General features: G+C 36.4%; 1 protein-coding gene across 4 annotated transcripts in view; it reads left to right on the forward strand.

Annotated features, from left to right (window-relative positions):
* The window catches only part of VTI1A (vesicle transport through interaction with t-SNAREs 1A), a 249,894-nt gene that overhangs the window by 140,031 nt on the left and 89,400 nt on the right, over positions 1-20,463 (forward strand). For 3 of the 4 annotated variants that reach the window (XM_085229579.1, XM_085229580.1, XM_085229581.1), the window contains 2 exons: positions 9,380-9,450; positions 13,829-13,890. In XM_085229579.1, coding sequence (XP_085085705.1) covers positions 9,380-9,450; positions 13,829-13,890 — 133 coding nt within the window. Of the gene's footprint in view, positions 1-9,379; positions 9,451-13,828; positions 13,902-20,463 lie in introns of all 4 variants that reach the window. The other variant, XM_085229582.1, reaches the window with a different exon arrangement.

Here is a 20,463-nt window from a genome sequence, read left to right on the forward strand (position 1 = left end):
GATTGCTGTAAAAAAAATGTATTATGGGAAAGCCTTTATTTCCATCTCAGCAATTTCCAGAAGAAATATCTTTGGTTGACAAGTACAAGAGCAGAGATTTTATATATAACCCTGCAAACTCAGCCTGGATTTTAAAATCAGTCTGGATTCTTTCTTTCTTATATACCTCCTGATAACAGTGATTTGCCAGACCATCAGGTATTTTTCACTGTTCCTTCTGTTCCCTTGCTGTGGGTTTAATGAGGTAGTGGTTTTCTCAGCATTACTCTGTGTGTAATCGAAGGCAATGTTGTGGATGGAAATAACTAACACTTAGCTGATGTGTGTGAAAAAGGAGAAGAATCCATAGCTGCACTGGTCCTGCAGGCTAAGAATAAAAATATGAACAGGGAGAAAAATGACTTAACATGGGCAGATCTGAGTGGAGAAAGGCAGGAGTCTGTGAGAAGGTCATTGTATAGGCAGCACAGAGATGGCTGTGTCAGTGTTTTGTCCTGTAGGTGCGGGTTTTTAAATTACTATATATTTCAAATGACAGGCTCTAATTGAGGCATTTAAATTATGGATAAATGGAAGACTCAAAGCGTAGTAAAATATACAAGCTACTAAACTTCATCAGAAACAAAAATACAGACACATGCAAATTGTCATATTTTTTCTCTGTAAGGATTGGTGGTGTCTCTTAAGACCAGTTCTTACCACCAGTTCTACAGCATTGCTTCACTGCTGCACTTCTGCCCAGTTCGGGTGCTTTTGTCCCCATTCTTTCTGAAATGTATTGCATGATCTTTCCTCATATTGGTCTCATGTTTTCAAGATTATTTTTTCTTCTTTTTATTTCTGCACCCTATGGAGTAAACAGATACTTACCTTGACTGTAGCACCTAGATCAGGTGCCATGCACCATCATCTAGGTGTGTTTCCCTGTATTGCTTTCTAGCACGGTGGAAGTTCTGTAGCAGACATCTCAGCAAGGACTGTTGAGTTAGGTGCCATGAACATTTCATAAAGGTCCCTTCAGAAGACAGACCAAAAGTTTGGGACAGTACTGGAACCTAGGCCCTTTACTCCTCATCTTCCATTTCCAAATAGTCGAGATTTCCAGAGTCCTGAAGGAAGAAAGGAAGATTCCTCTTTGCAAGCAAAACCATCATGACAAAACTTATGCTCATTAGACGTCACAAGCTTTCCTAGTTGTAAATTACCCGCTGAATAAACCAACATTGTTTATAAAGGGTTTTTTTCCTCTCCAAATTGCCGTGTCTTTGGAGAAATATTGCATTTAAACGGAAATTTGAATGTCATGAATAATTTTAAATTTCTTTTGCCGCCTTTTAAATTTTTTTGTTTTGTTTTGGTAGAAACCTTGAACAATAACTTCACTCAGCAATCTCTTTATTATTATGTTTTAAACCTCTGTACTTTCAGCCTGCACCTTTGCAATACAGTTCTTTTTTTATGGTGTTGAAATGTCGAGAGATTGAGTTGGTGGGAAAATAGGAAGCACTGAAAGGATGGGCTAATTAATGTTCCCTTAGCCTATCTAAAATAAGCTATTGTGTTAGAGTTTTGCCATGTTTGTAATTTATGCCTGTTAAACCTTCGTTTCATCATCTATTACTGTCTTCTAAGCTCCTGTTTGCACTTACTGTCTATAACAAGCATTTCATTTTATTTGGAAAAAAAACGGTTTCAGTTACTTCTACTGTACCTGAAAAGGAGAATGGGATTTGCAAATGATAAATGGGGAAGTTGACTAGCTAACTAATAAAGATTTGTCTTAATCAAGTATGATTTGTCAGAACAGGAGCGCACTGGGGTCAGGGCACACGCAATGAATAATACAGCATTCACTGGAGAAAAGGACCAGGCAAAAGGCCTCATAAATATGCTGCGATTACCCATTGCTAATTCGTATTCAAAGAATGAGTTGCACTGAAGCCAGCCTCGAGGTTGCTGAGCTATTCACCTGCTTTGTGGGCCTTGTCGTGTTTAAAAAAGTTTATACATATATGTAGTTTTCAGAATGCTTTATTTTTGCACAGAGCACTTACACTTTTTGGTCAATAGCGTTAAGCATTATTTATTAATTGTCCTCTAGGTTTATTTTATTTTTCTGGATGCTGTTTTCTTTCTATTTTTTGTTGCTTAAAAATGGATGTGAATACAATAAGAGATACTTCCATTCTCATTGAAAATGAATTGCTGAACAGCGTAAGGCAGGTTAAAACACCTTTTAGGTCTATGGAAGTATTAAAAATCAAATAAGCATAGATTTCTTGCTCCTACTGTGATCTCTTCCAACTTTCTAATCTGTCTGTGGATCCAGAGTAAACCTGGTACGTTAGGATATTAGGGGAAATCTGAGCAAACCTGTATGTCGTTGTATTTCTCTCTGGCTTGGTTTTCATTTGCTGATATTGCTTCTTGCTTCTAGTAGCCATTTGTCAGAGTGAAAACACTCTTTTCATGGATTTTTTTTGTGTCCAGAAAGAGATGCTGGAAAGAACCTCATTCTTACTTTTTTAGCTATGTAAATCGGCCATGAATAAAAATAAAGTTCCAGTACTTACAGATATAATTAGCAGCTCTTTTCTTTAAATGTTATGTGCTGGGGCTTTGTACAGTTAGTTATTTTTAAATATATCCTGTTCCACGCTTCAATTTTAAGTTGTATTTCAACATTTTATATATTTTTCTTATCTTTTGATAGCCTAATTGGACTTTGCTGTTTGTGTGTTGGCTAAGAGTCTGTCTCATCTATTTTGTGCTAAGCTCTGTCTCTTGAAGTGTATTTATTGCATTAAGAGTAAATCAGCTATAGAGGTAGGGCCAGCTTCGTGATTTCCAAGGCCTCGAGCTGCTGTATGCAGTAGCCCAAGTTGCCAAGTCTCTGCCTACACGTCTTGAGTCTTTGAAGTAAGGAATACTGCAGGGTCCAAAGTAATTATTTACACTGCTTTGAGTAGATGGTGGAGCATTTTTTATTAAATTATGACTATTAATTCAGCCTTAGTTAGATGAACCAAAGATCCCTATTGTCTTGTTGCTGTTTGGAGTCATAGTTTTAATTAAGTGATGGTTTGTCGATCAAGTTTTATACAGTATGTTTCTGCAACTTGATTTAGATGTAATTATTACTAATACTCTCCGATGCTAAACTGCCTTCAGAAAAGTTCAAGACGGGCAGTTCTGTAATGAAGCAACATCTATTCCTTGCTCAGAGCAAGAGGGGACTTTTTCCATTCTGACAGCACTTCAAGTGGAAGGAAGAAAGGATGCTGAGGGCTGGTTCCCAACTTCAGTTCCATATGTGACTGAAATGAGAGTAGCAAGTTGTTTACTTATCTTGATGCACTAAGCAAGGATTTCTTTTGCCTTAGAACTTTTTCGAAGCAAGGAGAAGAAAAGAAAAGTGAAGGGAGGGATTTGGAGTGGATAAGCCTTGCTGAGCACGGCTGGAACAAGGTCTGGGCTTCAATATAGACACTTTCAGGGGAATCAAAGTCTGTCACCTCCTGTGAACGTAGCTGGGAGGATATTAGTGAGGGAGCTCAGATAGATGGGTGATGGGAGTAGACAGAAAAAAAATACATCAGTTAGTGAGAAATGAGTGGCTTTATACCATCAGATTGATGTAAGTTAGGATTTCAGAAAAGCTATGAAACCTTAGAAAAAGAAAAGGCTACTAGAGGTGAACTTACTAGGTCTGTCATATATCATCTTTCTCCTTTCTTTTTCCTATATTCTTCTCATTCATCTGTCCTTTTTTTTTTTTTTTTTTTCTCCTTGGGAAGGACAAGGTGGGCCTGGACCATGAGAGGTATTGGTTATGAAACGCATTCAGTTTGTTCTTAAAGGTGTGTGGCATCTTCCTCAAATATCTCTTCTTCCTTACTTTGAACAAAGCACAGTGCCGAGTTCTGGTTAGATGTTCTGGGTGCTTTTCTTTCTGGCTTCTCTCATCTCATGATTAGTAGACCCTTTTGTTGTTGCCCAATGAAAAGAATACTGTGAACATCTATTATAGTATATAGAAACCTTTCTTGTTAGAAAAATATTTGTATTTTAAGTTTGGTGGACACATTGGAGATATTGTTAGGTGTTTTTTTTTGCTTTTGCAGTAAGAGAATGCATCTCCTTTTTTCCTCTCTTGTAATTGTATTTCTGAAAGCTCTGGAAGTGCTGGATGTCCTCAGTACACTCTGGACTGTCAGTACTCTTTGTAAGATACAGCAGTTCTGAAGATATCAACCAGTCCCTACAATGTGTAGCTAATTTTTAATTTCTTATGTTAAGTGACTAACATGCAAATTAATTTCTTTGCTGCGGATTCAGGAGTCATTTGAACAACAACTCTCACATTTCACCATTAATGTTGTGCAAACATTCTCTCCATTGGCATGTAGCTATTATATCATCCTTCGCTTATCTGTATTAACCCGTATTTGTCATTTAATAACTGTAATGATCTAAATCCCTCTGTATCTAATTATATTGACTGTTCAACATAATATTCATCAACTGTAAGCTTGTAAATTTGTAGGACTTTTACCTGTGTCCCTACACATAAAGATGTGTCATCACTTTCTTTATTAACTTTCTGCTGTCAGAAGCATAAAGCATTTTGACTTAACCCCAAATTCTTCTGACTCCTACGCTATATATTTTCCAAGTTTGTAAATCTGCTTGCTGCCACCTCTGAACAGCTAGCATTTAACACCTTCTAGCATTTTTGTATTTTTTTCCCAGAAACTGTCATTAATGATTTATCACTCTAGTCTCCTAAAATCTAAACCTTTAATTTCTCCGGAGCAGAGTGGCAGTGTTTTGGAAAAAAACTGTCCCAACCTTGAATGTGTTTACTGGATTTTCTACCTGTGCCAGCCTAGTTCATGTCTAAGAATGTTCCATAAGCTTTTGCTCTGCCTTCACAGCAGGCTGTGTCTCTATGCAAAGCCAACAGAGAAGTGTATTCTCCACTGGTGTTACTCTCTAGGCAAGCCTGGAGAGCTCAGTGTGGAGATGTTATCCATTCTTATTCTGATTCCTTCTGCCATGACAAACGGTGTTGTGGATGTTTTTTTGAGCTTATTTCTTCTTGGTTTTTAACTTGACCATCTCCTTTTCCTGGTGTAAATTAGTTTGTGATTTCCCACCTCTAATTGCATAGCTCACGTGTGTGCATTGTGCATAAGACAAGATTAGACAAATCATACTTCAGGCATCCTCTGCATGATTTGGTTGTTTGTAATCCTTTTTAGTATTTTTAAACTGTATCAGCATTTCAGCTGCCTCTTACAAAACGTGTTTTCTTTCATTTTATGTAAGTACGTACAGACATATAGGGTACATTTTGAGAGGAAAGTGCTTTATTAAACCATGTTGCATTTTTTTATTTTTATTTTTCATATGAAAAGAAAAAATGCAGTCTCTGTCATCAAAATTAATTAAAATGCGTGTTTATTTATCCAAAAGCCTGGAGTGGCTCATTCCGCATCATTCCTGTCTCTTGACATTACTCATTATTACTCAATATTACTTGTTCTTCAGGAAAAAAGTGACTAGAAGAAGCTCTTTCAAAATCAGTTTGGCTGTAAATACTTAAATGACTAAAAGCAAAAAAAGAAAAACTAGTCAAATGCTACTTATTTTGCATCCCTGATATGTGTGTAAGACAAATCAAGCTTTGTGGAACATATATTAAATAATTATGATTTGCACTTATAAATAAATACTTCATATAGGTTACTTTGGGTTATGCCCAAAGTAAGGGCATATTCAGAAGGGTAAAGCATCACTAGAAATGATTGTTGTCTTTTGGGTGTGTATCTCAATATAAAAGTTGAAAGCCAATTTCCAGTTGTTACACGGATGAAGGGAGAGAATTTGGGCTTGCATCTGTTTGTTGTTTTTCAATTTGGGAAATCTTCATTCTTCAAATTGAGTTCAGTGTTTTAGGAAAAGAAATAAGTTACATTCTTTTTTGCACTATAGACCTTCACTGTTTGTGTGAGACCCATAGCATCTCATTTTTATCAAAGTGTTCAGCCCTGAAAAAGCTGGTTTCCTTTGCTCTGTTTAAACACCTTCAAGGTGCAGTGTTTTGCAGCTGTGAATTTTGGCATTCACTCCTTAAGACTGATGTTTGTTAATACGTTTATGTACTTCAGATTTTTTTTCTGTTCATCACAACATTGTTCAAGACTGAGATAATTGCTATACTGAACATTCCTGCTGCCTGTCAGAAAACAGATTATAAGGCCGTGAATGCATTCACCCTTCTGCTTTTTATAGTTCAGCTGCAATTTTGAAACACAATTTTCTGCATTGTTTTGGGAATTTCAGGTAGAAATTGTAGCACCAACTAATTAACACTGTGAAGATTCTATGGAAATAACACAGTTACTGGCAGCACACAACAATCTTCAGTTTGGGTACTGGCCGTACTTCATGCATATGCAGAACAGTATATCTTAGAAATGTTACCTTTTCATATAACTGTATTAGCATCATCAACAATTTGCTTCGTAACTAATCTGGAAGGAACCATGCAGTACAAGCACTGATCTGCCATATGAAGGGAAACTGATTTAACTGGCAGGGAAACATCAGAGTCCTTGGAAAACCTGAGAAATGATAGCAAGCAGATAGCAATGATATCAAGCCTGTAGCTTTACTGTGGGGTAGTGTTGCTTTGTTCCAGTCCTGAGCACCTTCACTTGCAAACCAAGTGAGGAGACGTGTCTTCATGTAATTTATGAGTCTGAATTTTCTTCATGTATTAATATATTTATTTGACTGTTGTGACCTTCCAGCAAAAAATCAACTTTTGTTGCTATCAGTGAGTTTTCTGAGAACAGAACAAGGATATGAAAAGGACCTGTAGATAAAGGTGTCAATTTATGTTTGCGAACTTATTGTGAGATTATGTTACCTCCGTTATATCTCTTTGTTCAACTTATGTTGTTATTTTAGCCCAAAAAAGGCCAAAGATCATCAGCTAAAGTGCATGTAGAGTAAAGCTGCTCCTGTAAAATTGATGATCCATCCAATTATTTATCTATAGAGGCTGCTGGGAAGAAACGCAACTATCTCAGTTCTCAGACCCTTCTGCTAGGTTGAACTTCATGGCTGAAGGTTTAATCCCTAAGTGTCATATCAACAATTCATTCTGTGATATTCTGGCTGACATGCTCTCCTTCCTTATTTATTGATGTCTTCAGTCATCGACAATGAGAGGAAAATACACTATTCGTCAAAGTGACGGTGTTTTACCCTCACTTACAGTTGATGCTGCTGTCACATTGATGGTTGGAAAATAAACTCAATCATTATAAAAAGCTAAGAGTGTGAACTTGCCAGTGACAGGAAGAAGATGAAAAAAAACAACCCACAGTAACTTGCTTAAAATTGGTGTAATAAAAATAGAGCTGTTTCCTATAAAGATGTTTCCAAGCTTTATTTGTGAAATATCAAGCCATTGTAGCCATTTACTTTACAATTATTCCTCTGAAGGAAAATGTGCTCTTTGTGCTCCTTGTCTGCGCAACCATAAGTATAATTTTTAGCAAGAAGTATTTGTTATAATTTCAACTCATGCTTCTTTAGTAATTTCTTGATTGATTTTCTCTATATTTTAATGTATTTTGCTTTGTTGTTTTTTTTTTCTCTGGACTACACTGAATGCATTTATCTGTTTCTGTATGCCGGTATTTTAAGTGCTTTGATAAGAATAAATCTTTAAGGTTTCATGCAGTAAGTCCTAGGGCATGCAAGCATAGGCAAGGCTCTGCCTCGAATCACTTTCGTAGTCTACCATTTGTATAGCTGGATGGCACCTTACAGCTTTTTTAACTCAATAACCACAAATCTTACCACATTTCACCTTTGGGAGGCATTATATATACAGCTAAAAGTGAAACGCAGCAAGCCAAGAGGGACAAGATAGCATAATGAGGATGTCAATTTGTGGTCAGATATCTGAGGAAATATTTATCTTACTTGTACTGTACTTGGCAACAGATAGAGAAATATACATGTAATGAATTTCCTTAGACTTCATCTGACAGTGTGTGTATATTGTGTTAAATGCATTTAGGAAAATAAATCACTCGTCCCAGATTTTAAAAGTTTGGGGTGACTCTAATTGGATTATTCCCTGAGAATGGACTATATCTGTTGGGAGGAAAAAAAAAAAAAAAAGTTTATTCTACTAGCATATTGGTGATTTATTATTTTTTTTAACCAATTTGTTTTCTCATATCTCCTCACATAATGACATTTTGCATCCAACTCATTCACCAGAGCAAAGGCAAGATATGATTTTTGTTGTTTATGAAGAAAGCCTGTTTTTATGGCTTCACTCACGTGGTGAGCTCACTCAGTAGCCCAACTGAACGTGCATGTCTCACACTCACAATGTGTCCTGAGGCAAAGCTACGGCTGCTTCAGCTACTTGTGTCTGCTTCCGCACCTGTAAATGGCAGTGATTTAACTTCATTTTCTCCTTCAGGGAAATACAGGGAGGATTTCTTAATGTTCCTGTAGAGCTTTGAAGATTAAAATCTCTTTTCTATATTTGCTGCTATTATTTCAGTCAAAGAGGAGCATTTGACTGAAGCTGTTTGAAGAGTAAAGTTTTGGCATCTTGCATTGTCTTGAGGCATGGATTCCTCTCTCTGCTATAATTTTGCAACCTTTGGTTCAGCATGAGCTACGGAAACAAGCAACCCGTGTGTAAACAAATGGTGATGCCAACAGATTAATATATATGTCTGCTGTTACAGACATCAACAGATCCATTGCAGTGCATCTCCAGTCCTGCCAGAAATACTATGTGATGGAGAATAGACACCAGTAATTGGGCTTAGCTCAAAATGACTTTCATTTAAGCACCAATGGTAAAAGCTGAGAGGCATAAAGAAAGATTTTCTTCTTACACGACTTCTCACTGTCTTCAGAAGTAAAGGATTGCTGGTGTTTTAGTGAAGGCTTCCTGTCTGCCTTGCTAAGACAAGGAGTGGATGTAAGGAGCATGTGGGCAGCACAAGCTCCCAGCACTCAGAGCAGGTTTGGAAGTCTTTGTGCCTTTGTTCCATGGACCAAAGGTCAGCACTGGTTTCCAGACCCTGTGCAAACTTGACAGATGGCAAGAGGACAGCTTCTGGTCTGAGTGTTACTCCTGCAGTTTTATGTTGTGTGGAAAAGTTGAAATAATGATATTGTCCTCTTTGCAGTTAGGAGGAGAGATTAGGCTATCACTTTATTAGGTGCTGCTGTTCTTTAAATAGCTTTGTTACAATCTAACCTGGCATTTTGAGTCCTTACAGTCAGAAGCTATATTTTTCATGATTTGCATTTTGATTTTTTAATGCAGAGCAGATTGGACAGGAGATGCTGGAAAACCTCAGCCATGACAGAGAGAAGATCCAGCGTGCTCGGGAAAGGGTAAGTTTGATAATAAGTAATTGCTGGTCACAAATTTTATTTGCTTTAAGCAAGTTTGCTGTGCATGCAAAAAATAGTCCAGCATATTGATTAGTTTTGTATAAATCAGCTGCTACTGTAAGATGTAATCACCGTCTGCAGCAAAGCGTTTAGGAAGTGTCTCATATGGGCTTCCCTAGGGAGTCACACTGAAGTCACCAAACACACTGCTGCAAGCATGCTGCCACTGCCATCACACACAGTCAGATCTCCTTTCTGTCCTTTGAAGGATTTATTATAGTGTCCATTGCAGTGACTTCTTGGGCTCTATGAAATGAAGTTCGTATCGTGATTTAGCTTATAATAATTGATCAACTCCTGCTCTTTCTAGCTGCAAATGCTAATAATTGCCTTATGAGGATGTATGCAATAGTTATCTCCTTTTCTCATCGCCACATGGGTAAAATCAATGTTTCTTTCTGTATTGTAGTTTCCTATACTGCTGTTCTGTCACTGCAGTCAGAAAGATATCTCTGTCATTTTTGGCTTATGTTGCCTCTGTAAGGATCATCTTTACTTTATAGAGTTTAGTGAAGATGCCCAATAACCCATCCCAACCAACTCATCATCTCTGAACCTCAGTCTCAAAGATTTGACCCTTTGGCTCTGATCTCTGCTCACAGAGTTTCGGAAAGATCTTACCAGCTCTGCTAACTCTCTCAGAAACAGTCATGACTGTATCTGAGCCTTTCTGTCCAGGACACGTTGATCAGATGGTTTCTTGAGTGTCCAATTTTGCCAAAGCTAAGTAATCTCACAGGCCTCTATCTGACAAATGCCATTTAAGAGAACTCCCTGATCTGTCCCAGGGAGTTTCTTTACCTGGATAGCTTTGATTGGTGAAGCCCCATATGACAGCTTTAACGAGGCATTTTCTGTCAGCTGTACCAGCTGCTTTTTAAAGTTCTGGGCATGAGCTACTTTAAAACGTTAAGTACAACTAAATTGTTAAGTAAAAGGATTGTGAGCATTTACCAAGGGTTGTTCAGGCAAATCTGTGTCGTTTCCTCTCCAGTCCTCAATCCCTTGTGACTGATAAGTCAGAAATGCTTTTCTGTTTCTATCTGGACAAATAAAAGCTGAGCAATGAAGATGAATAATGTGTATCTCTTTCTGCTGAATCAAAAAATCCTCATGAAAATTAGAGAAAGAGGAAGCATAGTTCTGATAACTCCATATACACATAGTTTGTAGCATAAATTTTGCATTTGTTTGCCTTCTGCATGAGAAGTAAATTTCTTCAATGGATAACTGAAGAGTATTTGAGGAACTTGTGTCCAATTACAGTTCAGCAAAAGATCTCATTGTAAGTGGAAGATGTCAAGTTTAGGGATCTTATTGTGTGCCCCTGAATTATTTTGTTTGGGGAATTCAGAGTAACACATCTGTTTGTGAATTCAAATGTAAAGTCAGGGATAATCTTGGATAACTTCCCAAGTTTTCCATTTTGTGGAGGTTTTTTGAGGACCAGGGAAGAGGGTGTTGTATCAATGCTTAATAACTTTACACTGAGTACATTCAGGCATTGTCCTTTCAACTGGGGAACAAACTTGTCATCTGAAAGCCTGGTCATGATGGTCAGTTCTTTGCAGCTGAATCTTATAAAAATTAGAGATTTTTTTCTTATGAGTAACATTTAAATGAGAAATAACAGTTTGGTTAAATCTACATTTTTTGAGTTTCCCTGTCTGCAGAGTAAAATGTTTGAATGAAAAGCAAGAAATAACTGCAATTATTTGGAATACAGGGAAACTACATGTATAATAACATCCACAAAAGGGGAACTCCCCAAGCTGTTTCTTAATTTTTTTTGTAAGCCAAAGAGAAAGGGTAAAAGCTCTGGTATGAGAGCCAAAGAGATGAACTACACTATGCAGGATTCTCAAAGATTTTTTTTTACAAAACCTTAAATTAAAATGTGTTTAAGGTAGGCAAGATATCAATGTATGCATCTTGCTCATCTTCCTTCTTTTTTTCTTCTTGTTGTTACTGTTTGTAGAAGCTTTCTTGCACACCGTATATATTGGCCATTATTAATACTAAACCATCTTTCAAAGGGCTTTTACTGCAGCAGTGAATTGCCATTATATGCCACTTCAGAGTTTTCACTACCAGTTCTTTAGCTTCTGCAGTGCACAGGTATTGGTAAAGACACAATGGTGTAAAATACCATCAGATAATTCAGTTTTAAATAAAAACAAACTTACAGCTTGAAAATGTTTATGGTTGTGGTTTTTTTAGCGTTCTCTTGGGATCTTCCAAGTGTGTCTGTATGTTTGTTTCTTTATTAGCATTTCTCTTGCTTACTTTGTGATGCATTTTGTTTTTGACTTTTATTGCCATAAAAGTATGAGGTCGTCTTGCTTAGAGGACTTTATGAAACCTCCAAGGTTCCACTTCTCCTCCTAACTATCAGAACTGATTCGAGCTGTCAGGTGGAATCCTGCAGCAAGAGAGGAAAGTTAGGATCAAACAAATAATGGTAAAAAGGAGAGAGCTACTTTTCTGTGAGAAGCCCCAAGTGTTAAATGCATCTTTATGAATAATAAAAGACCAGTGGAAAGCATACATTTGTGCTTCAGATTCCCTTCTAGCACAAGTAAGAACTTGGTTTCTTATGAGCCTTTTAATAATTATTGTGATGGATTTTTTTCCTCTTACTTGTGTCCAACTGGGCTAAGCAGCTTTTCTAGAGCTTATATTATCTGGATGAATTAGGAAAAAAAAAATGAGAGAATGACCTCTCCAGAATATAATGCTTATCCTTGTTCCATCATGCCGCATACTAGCAGAGCTCTGGTCTCAGTGCAAGTCTTCCCACTGAACACAATATTGCTAAGAGCAATTTTGATTGGTGTTACCCCATCTCAGCTTCTGCTTGGTATTTCCTTAATTCTTTTTCCAAGAACTAGGAGGAAATTATACATAAAGGTTGCAACTAGCAATTTCAGTAATAAGCATTAAATCTGGTAGTAGGTATTTACAATATTAGACTCCAGAATAGCAACTGCTTTTAATATTGGTGCTATGCATGTATTCAAGATATAATTATGGTTTGTTATGGTGAAGGTGATTTGTTTTTGGAAGGCTACCACTTTTCTTGGCAGTGCTACTTTTTGAATGGATTTATAACGCAAGATTCATTTTGTCTTCTACAACAAAATTTCTTTACTAATAAGGCAATGATTCAGATAATCCTTTCAATATGATTTGATAATGAGAAGCTAAATATTCAGCTTTTGCAAGGAGAAAAATGTTTTTATGTATGTACACACAGCTGTGTTTTGAGGCATATTAGAAATGGTGGCTCCTGCTAATTTGTAATTGACAATAATTACGATATCCCTTATAGTACATTTTAATGTCTCTCAGGTTCAGAGTTCTCTAGAAAGTTCGAAGATGTCTCTCCATTAGCTACCAGCAGAAGAGGCAATAGGAGAGAAATGCTATTCTTTGTGTGAACTGTAGCTTGTAATTTCTAGGCTGCCTTTTGTGTGATATTAACAAGCACAAAAATAGAAGCATTTAATTCTTTTCAAAGAAGAACAGAAATTATTGTTCTATTTTAATAGGAATTTCATTTTCTTTATAATCATTCTCTTAGTATCCCCAGTTTTGCTTTCCATTCAGTTGTGGTTTTACCTATTTTGCACGACTTCTGAACTGTAAAACAATGCAGCTAATTAAGTTAAGCTGTCCATGTAGCTTTCCTATGTCCTATTAAAGTACTAAAAACAGTGCTGTAAGGTCATCACAGGTTTTCTATTTAAGGGACAATGTGGGTGTACTTTTTAACACAGAATCAGTAAAATGACACTGTTCTGTATTATTGTTTTTTCTTTAAACAGATAACTTTGAAAAACAGTGAAAGATGTGTTTAGTTTCCTTTCTTTAAGCATCAGTAACACAGCACATGGCTGTTTCTTCATCCCTTGATACACTCCCTAATGTCTATAATGTACATAGAGCACCTCAATGGGAATTACCATTACAGATAGCAGTCTTTACAGTGTCTAGAATGGCTTGGGTTGGAAGGGACCTCAAGGATAATCAAGCTCCAAACATATCTACCCTCAACACATCATTCATAAGGCTTTTCCTCTTCACCCTGATCTATCTTTATTTGCCTCAGTGTCTTATCTTCCATAGGTTTCAGCTCTGTGAAAGTGAAAACCAAACAAAACCTTTTCAAATTTCAGAACTTTGGTGGCTTTCTTACTTAATGAGTTTGTTATAGGCTCAAACTGAAGCCCGCAAACAGACGGAAGAAATCTGCATTTTTTGTACAAAATGGCATTCATGTGACATCTAATGTTAATGGAGCTCTTTTTCTCCCCAGCTTAGAGAAACAGATGCAAACCTGGGAAAGAGCTCCAGGATACTGACAGGGATGTTGCGAAGGTAAGGCTAAGGTAGGGACACTTCTACTCTTGCTTTTATTCTCTCTTTCCCCCTATCCTTTCTCTTTACTTTTAATTCATCCTCCACATTTTGCTGACTTACCTGACTTTTTTTACTTGGGCTGCTATATAGAATTACTTCAAATGAATTGTGGTAATGAAGCAGGCAGGTTAGATGGAAGGCTTTGTCACAGCTATGGAAAGAATTTTTTTGTAGCCTGAGGGATTACCCCTTGCTCAATCATTTCTCATCTTTGTTTCTTTGTATTTGGGCTTTTTTGGTCTGTTCTAAAATTAAGTTTTTTTGATGATCATTTCCCGCATTCCTTTTTCTTGAATATTTTCAGGATTTTCACTTTTTTTTTTTTTCTTTAACCTCTTAGATTGTATGTGAGGAAACTTGTAATTTTTTTGGAACTATATAGATTTATACACAGACAAAATGTTAAGGTGATCAGTTCTGTCTGAATCAATCGAGCAGACACGTTGTACAACTCCACGTTTTTAGTCTGTTTGTTTCATGGTTTAGATGTTATGCAAACTGTCTGTGGCATTAAAGCTAGATTATACAGAGGGAGAAAAATTGCAACATCCTAAAAATCTGTGTGGGATCGCATCGTGGGAGTCGCTTATGATTACCCTCTGCCTTAAATATTATGTCATTACCTTCTCAGAGAGTTTTTTTGAGTGGCATCTCTGGATACACAGTGAAGCAGCACTCAGGTGTAATGTCCATAGTTCTGCATTCTTATTCATCTTCCTGATGAGGATGTGCATCACTCTAATAGGTGATGTTGTTGGGTGATATGAACGTACAGTTTTAAAGGAGTATATAGCATCCTCAGAAGAGTTCACTATGAAATTACTCTTCTCATGGGCTTTTACAATGCATGTTTGCTTAATGCAATTAACTTTAGAGTAAGTTTTAGCAGAGTTGTAGATTTATCACTTGTCTTGGAAAACAGCGAAACCAGAATATATTAAGTTGTTCTTTAGCGCAAGCTTTATCTCTTCATAAGTCTTTTCAGACAAATGTCTTTGTTAGTAGCTTGTATACCCAGTTGACAAAGGTTGAAAGGACTGGACCTGATGCCTTCATTCCACAGATTTCTTACAATTGCAGCTCCAAACTAACATATAAAATTCTCTGATTAAGAATAATATGTAAATGACAAGAGCTAAATTCAAAATCCATGGAGAAAGAAAGTGGCAATTGAAAGGGATGGTTCAGTGCCTGTAGACAATCAAACTAAAATAAAAAAAAAAAAAAGAAAGAAAGAAAAGATAGAACCCAACCCAAGTCTCCCCAGAAAGGACCCTGCGACATGAGCTGTAACGAATATTCTGCATATGTCTCCATTTTGTCAAATCTCATTAAAGGAGTTTCTTGCTTTATGTCAATTGAGCTGTCCAAAAATCATTCATCATTTTAGTGCAAAAAAAAAATCATGCAGTTATTTAAATAATATCATATTAATGTTAAAGTTCAGCTGTCATTTAATAGTATGGCTTAATCAGACATAGCATTTAGGAAAAATAGTTTTTTCGAGCCTTACTTGGCTTTCAGGTTGGCAGATTCAAATAAGGATTTATGGGTTTCTGAACCAATGTATTCTTTCCATGTTTATGCTTGAGGTACCTCAGCCTTTTTTGCAGCACCCTGTAGTCTGTTGTTTTCAATAAAATAAAGTATCTCCTCATACTGTGTTTGAATACATTTGCAAGTAATTTGGAGAAGCTAAAGCAAAAACATATGCTGTAACCTTTGACTTTGTTTTGTGTTTGGGAATCACAGTTAGGAGTCCCAGTTTATAAGTGTTCCATAAACCACATGAAAAATATGATCTCTCTGAAATATACTTGGGTTCTTGTTTTCAGACAAAAGGATTATGCAGTCAAAAACCAAGATAGCATGTTTCTGTGTGTTAAAAAGGCACTGGAGTTCCTTTTTCTTCAACTAGAATATTGAGCTGGCTCACCCATCTGGATGAATGGAAGGTTAGGATTTAGGCTCTTTTCAGGTGAACATGTCAAATGAAATGCCTTGATACAGATGCAGCTTGCAGGAGAAGATTCTCAGGATATTTTGTAAAAACATGTAATAGATAGATCCAAGGTGAAATTGATTTGCTCTATGACTGTTGTCTAGAAGCGTTTTTCCAGCCTCAGCATCATCCCAATGTTGTTTAGTCACAAGAATAATCATCAAATACAAAGCCCAAGAAATCTGCTCAAATTAGATGAATACAACTGTATGAAAAATAATTAGCACAGATTGGCAGTGTTGTCCTAATTTTGCATACTTCAGTAACCACTACACAATGTTTCACGTAATTGCTGGAACCAATAAGAAAAAATGCTGGAGGACTATTCTTCACATTATTATCATACAGAAAAGGTAACGTTAAGCTGAATGTAGCTCAACTTAGTTACTGCTTCCATAATATATATCTTCTGATATGCTTGAAGTTGAATGCCAGACTAACAGTGTGTTCATCAGTACCAAACTACTTCTATTTTTACTCTCTGGGAAAGGTAAAACAACATCCCTTCTGAGTATGGCCAAACTTATTAAGAGACTAGATGTTGAAATAGGTAGGATTCTTAATGAGAGCTAAATTGTTCCCTTTGTAAAAAGAACAAAGTTCTCCAGCCTTGTCTTTGTGCATAAAAACTGTGGAGATAGGGAATGAAAGTAGGGATAAAATCTATTAGCTACTGTAGGTCCCTAAAGAGATCACTGAGAGAACAGGCAGAAGTCTTCCAATCCCATTTTGGTGCTCTAGCAACTTAAAGTAGTCAGGTTTATGTACTGGACTTTATCTCCTGGTATTTTATGTATATAGGTAAGGAGATTTTTCTGACAAGCTTTTTAAAATATTCTTACTTGGAAATACTTCTAATATTCTTTTTTTCTTTTCTGTAAAAAAATAAAACCCTACTGAAATAACTCTAAACTGGAATGTTCTACTTAAAGCACCTCATTACTGGGATAATATCAGCATGTTGATAATGTCAAAACATTGATCATTTCCTCTTACATGAATCTAGAGCTGGAGGACAACCTGATATTTTATGACTCCTCTTTAGAACAGTGAGATAATAACAGAAGCTCGGCTTACTTTCATTACAGAATTTTCAAATAATAGATTTTAAGATAAGAAAATGCCATCTTTGGTGTAATGTTGCCACCTCAAACACGTATCTTTTGACCTCTATGCCAGTGTGAATTAGGGAGTGCACACTGTGTTAGAAAGAAGCAAAAAAGAATATGTTTTGAAAGATCTTCTGTTGTTTGCCCAGATCCTAAGCCAACAGCCTATATGAGCTTTAAAAAAATATAATAAAAAATTGGACAATCTCCAAGGCACACATAGGTAAAAAACAAACCTGATAGTAGCAAGATAAAAATTTCAGTAGATCCGAATCCTTATCTCATTAGCAGATAAATACTCTCTACCTTCCTCCAAATTGCAGAAAAGTGTGATAGAATAATATCTACTGCTCTCCAGAATAATATTTTATTCTGTCTTGCTCAACAGGAACTTTTTATGCCAAAAATTCTCTTTTCATCTTCAAGTTTCAGAACGACTTAGAAGATAATTTCTGAGTTATCAATGATGCTTTGAAAAGCTCATGAACACTTCTGCTCTAATGAAAATGTCTAAATACTGAGTTCAGGTAGGACAGAAGCATTATCTTTGGCTGATGGAAATGGAGCAGCAAGTGTTCAGCTGTCAGGTTACAAATTATGTGGCTTGTCAACAGGTTCACGACCAGTATGACTACAACCAGAAACAAGGAATACCTACCTCTCCAAGCTAGTTCTAGTCAAGTTCCTTCACTCTTTCCGAACAGTCTGACTTCCTGCATTACTTCTAGTTAAATTTACCTTGTATTATTGATCTCCAAGGAAGTCTAGACCCCACAGTTATTATTCAGCATCTCATAGAGTTATATGGGAATTTGGAGGGAACCTCTTGAGGTTATCTAGTCCAGCCTCCTGCTCAAAACAGGTCTAATTAGAGCAGAATGCTCAGTGACTTCTCCAGTCAAGTGTTGAACACCTCCGTGGATGGAGATACCAAAACACCTCTGAACAGTCTATTCGAATAATATTGAAATAAGCAATTTTTTCAGGTATCAAATGGATATTTCCCATCATCCCACTTTTGCCCACTGCCTCTGGTCCTAAGCACAAAACATGAATGTTTTAGAATTAACTTTAGAGTGCCAAGTACTCTGCCTCTACCCTTTAATTTGGTGGTATGACCATTTAGCATTTGATGCACAATAATTATTTTACTTGCTTACTCACTCTCCTGGAAACATGAAGAGTTAATTATGGTCCCTTCTGTCTTCTTCCTTGAACACAAAGCCCACATTTCAATACGTAGAGGATTACCCTGTTATCTCCCTGTTAAAACAAACTGAAACCAGTACTGAGTGTTATCGCTGTTTCCCTATTTCCTTACTGATCTCTGTTTCCATCCTACATATTTTCTATTTCTGAGCTAAGGCTTATCTCAATATCAGTCACACCACACCACAACCACTGAAGTTTAACATACAGTTAAATTTGCCTTGTTTTCATGCTAATAGAGGAATTACTCTTTCCAGCAGGAACTTTGCATATTTGGTCTCAAGCCAAAAGAAGTTTGAGTAGAAATTGTTTCAGCATCTTTTTGGTACAAAACTGTATTTCTATTTTTACTTCAAGATGCATTTCTATAGTGAAAAATGATTGAATGGTAAATCCTTTTGCAACATGTCTGTTCCACGTTAAATATTTACAGCTGCAACTGTTTACTTCAGTAATTTAGACCTTGAATCAGGAAAATATTTAAGCATATGGTTAACTTAAAACAGAGAAGCAGTTCTCTTAACTTTAGGAGCACTGAATAAGGGATGAGTGAGTAGCAGAATAATTCTGTGTCATCTCTTGGGCCAGTACTGCTTTTACAGTTCTCCTGGCCAAGGCCTATTACAGAGCAACCCTGTCCATAATACTTATATTGTTGAAAGGGAATTGTAAAATATACACCGAGCATTTTAGAGCTTACTCTCAGTGAAAGGACTTTTAAAAAAAACAACAAAACAATTTCTACTTGTAACCATTTAAAATAATTATTTTATTATTAAAGCATTGTACGTGTTTGTGTTTTAGTATGCAGCTAACATCACAAGTGTTAAATCTTTTCATCAGAAAACTGTTAAGCTGTTGTGGTACTGTTAATCGTAAGATAGTCTTTGGACTGGGAACATACACTTCCTTGGCATTAATTAGTACTTGGTTGTTCTTCACTTTGCTTCTGACTTAAAACAACAACAACAACAACAACAAAAACTTGTTTTTGTTGAAATGTTAGACAAAACATCTGGAAATGTAAATGTATCAGCAAAATTCCCAAGAGTAAGCATTCTCATTATTAGTAGTCTGACCAAAAAAGATTAAATGTACCTCTAGGTCTAAATAGCAAGAATTTTAAAATAGCATACGACACTGCGAGTTGCCTGTTCTCAGTGTAGGTAGGATGTATTTATCTATGAGTAAAATGCTGCTTTTTTTTTTTTTTTTTGTCTTGAATAATCATTTATGAGCCATTTTCTAAATGTTGTTCATCTTTCTTGGATAGTGTTCTGTATACTGTTTCCAAAATGCTTCTGAAAAATTAGTATTTATTTTCATTTGGTGTCAGAAATATTTGCTGTTCATGTTCCATGGAAGGTGTAGCAGTCTTTTAAGCTGTTCCATAGCCACCAAAGCTACAGTAAGCGTTATACCTGGAGAATACCAAGAACTATACTGAAATACCGAATGTCTCATAGCAAAGGAATAACTTCAACACTTAAAACATGTAGCTATGATTAGTTTAATGCCACTTTATCCTTTGCAAACCTTCAGCTCCAGCAGCCTGAGTGATTCAGAGTTAAGTTTACTTTAGACCTGGAAAAAGAAAAGGAGCATAATGATTGATCTTCACATTTTAATAACTTCAATGAATAGGATAAAATAGAGACCGTGCTTTAATCTCCTTATGCCTAAACACAATCTTAGAAGAATATGTCTTTCATTGACTGAGATAGAAGCATTTATTTTGTAGCCTTGTTTTATTTTTCACATTTCTGGAAAGCTTTATCCATGTGTCAGACTGCCTACACTAAGTCCATTATGAGCACGACTCTCTGCATTCTTCAGACAGTATTTCTAATTCTCTTTTTTCATTTCTTTTAAAATGTACAATAGCCTTTGTTCTGCCCTCGCCATTCCCTCTTTTCTATCATCTGGAATTACTATTGCATTTGCCCCTCCTTCTCTCTGCTTGTGTCCAGCTGAACAGCTGGAAAGAACATTATCTTAAGCACAGTTGTGTTTCTGCAGGAAAAGCAAGGTCCCAATGGATAATTATCCAAGTTAGCCTTATACTGCGTATACCAAGAATGTAAAGCATCATGATGGGTTAAATATCATGTAACCCTTTGTGATTGTTCTCTGTATTGAGATATGTTGACTATCATTAAGCAACTACAGCCTAAAAAGGTTTACAGTACTTTGTGTCATGAGTGAAACAAA

The sequence above is a fragment of the Meleagris gallopavo genome, chromosome 8, assembly GCF_905368555.1.
Source record: "Meleagris gallopavo chromosome 8, MGAL_WU_HG_1.1, whole genome shotgun sequence".
Classification (NCBI taxonomy): Eukaryota; Metazoa; Chordata; class Aves; order Galliformes; family Phasianidae; genus Meleagris; species Meleagris gallopavo.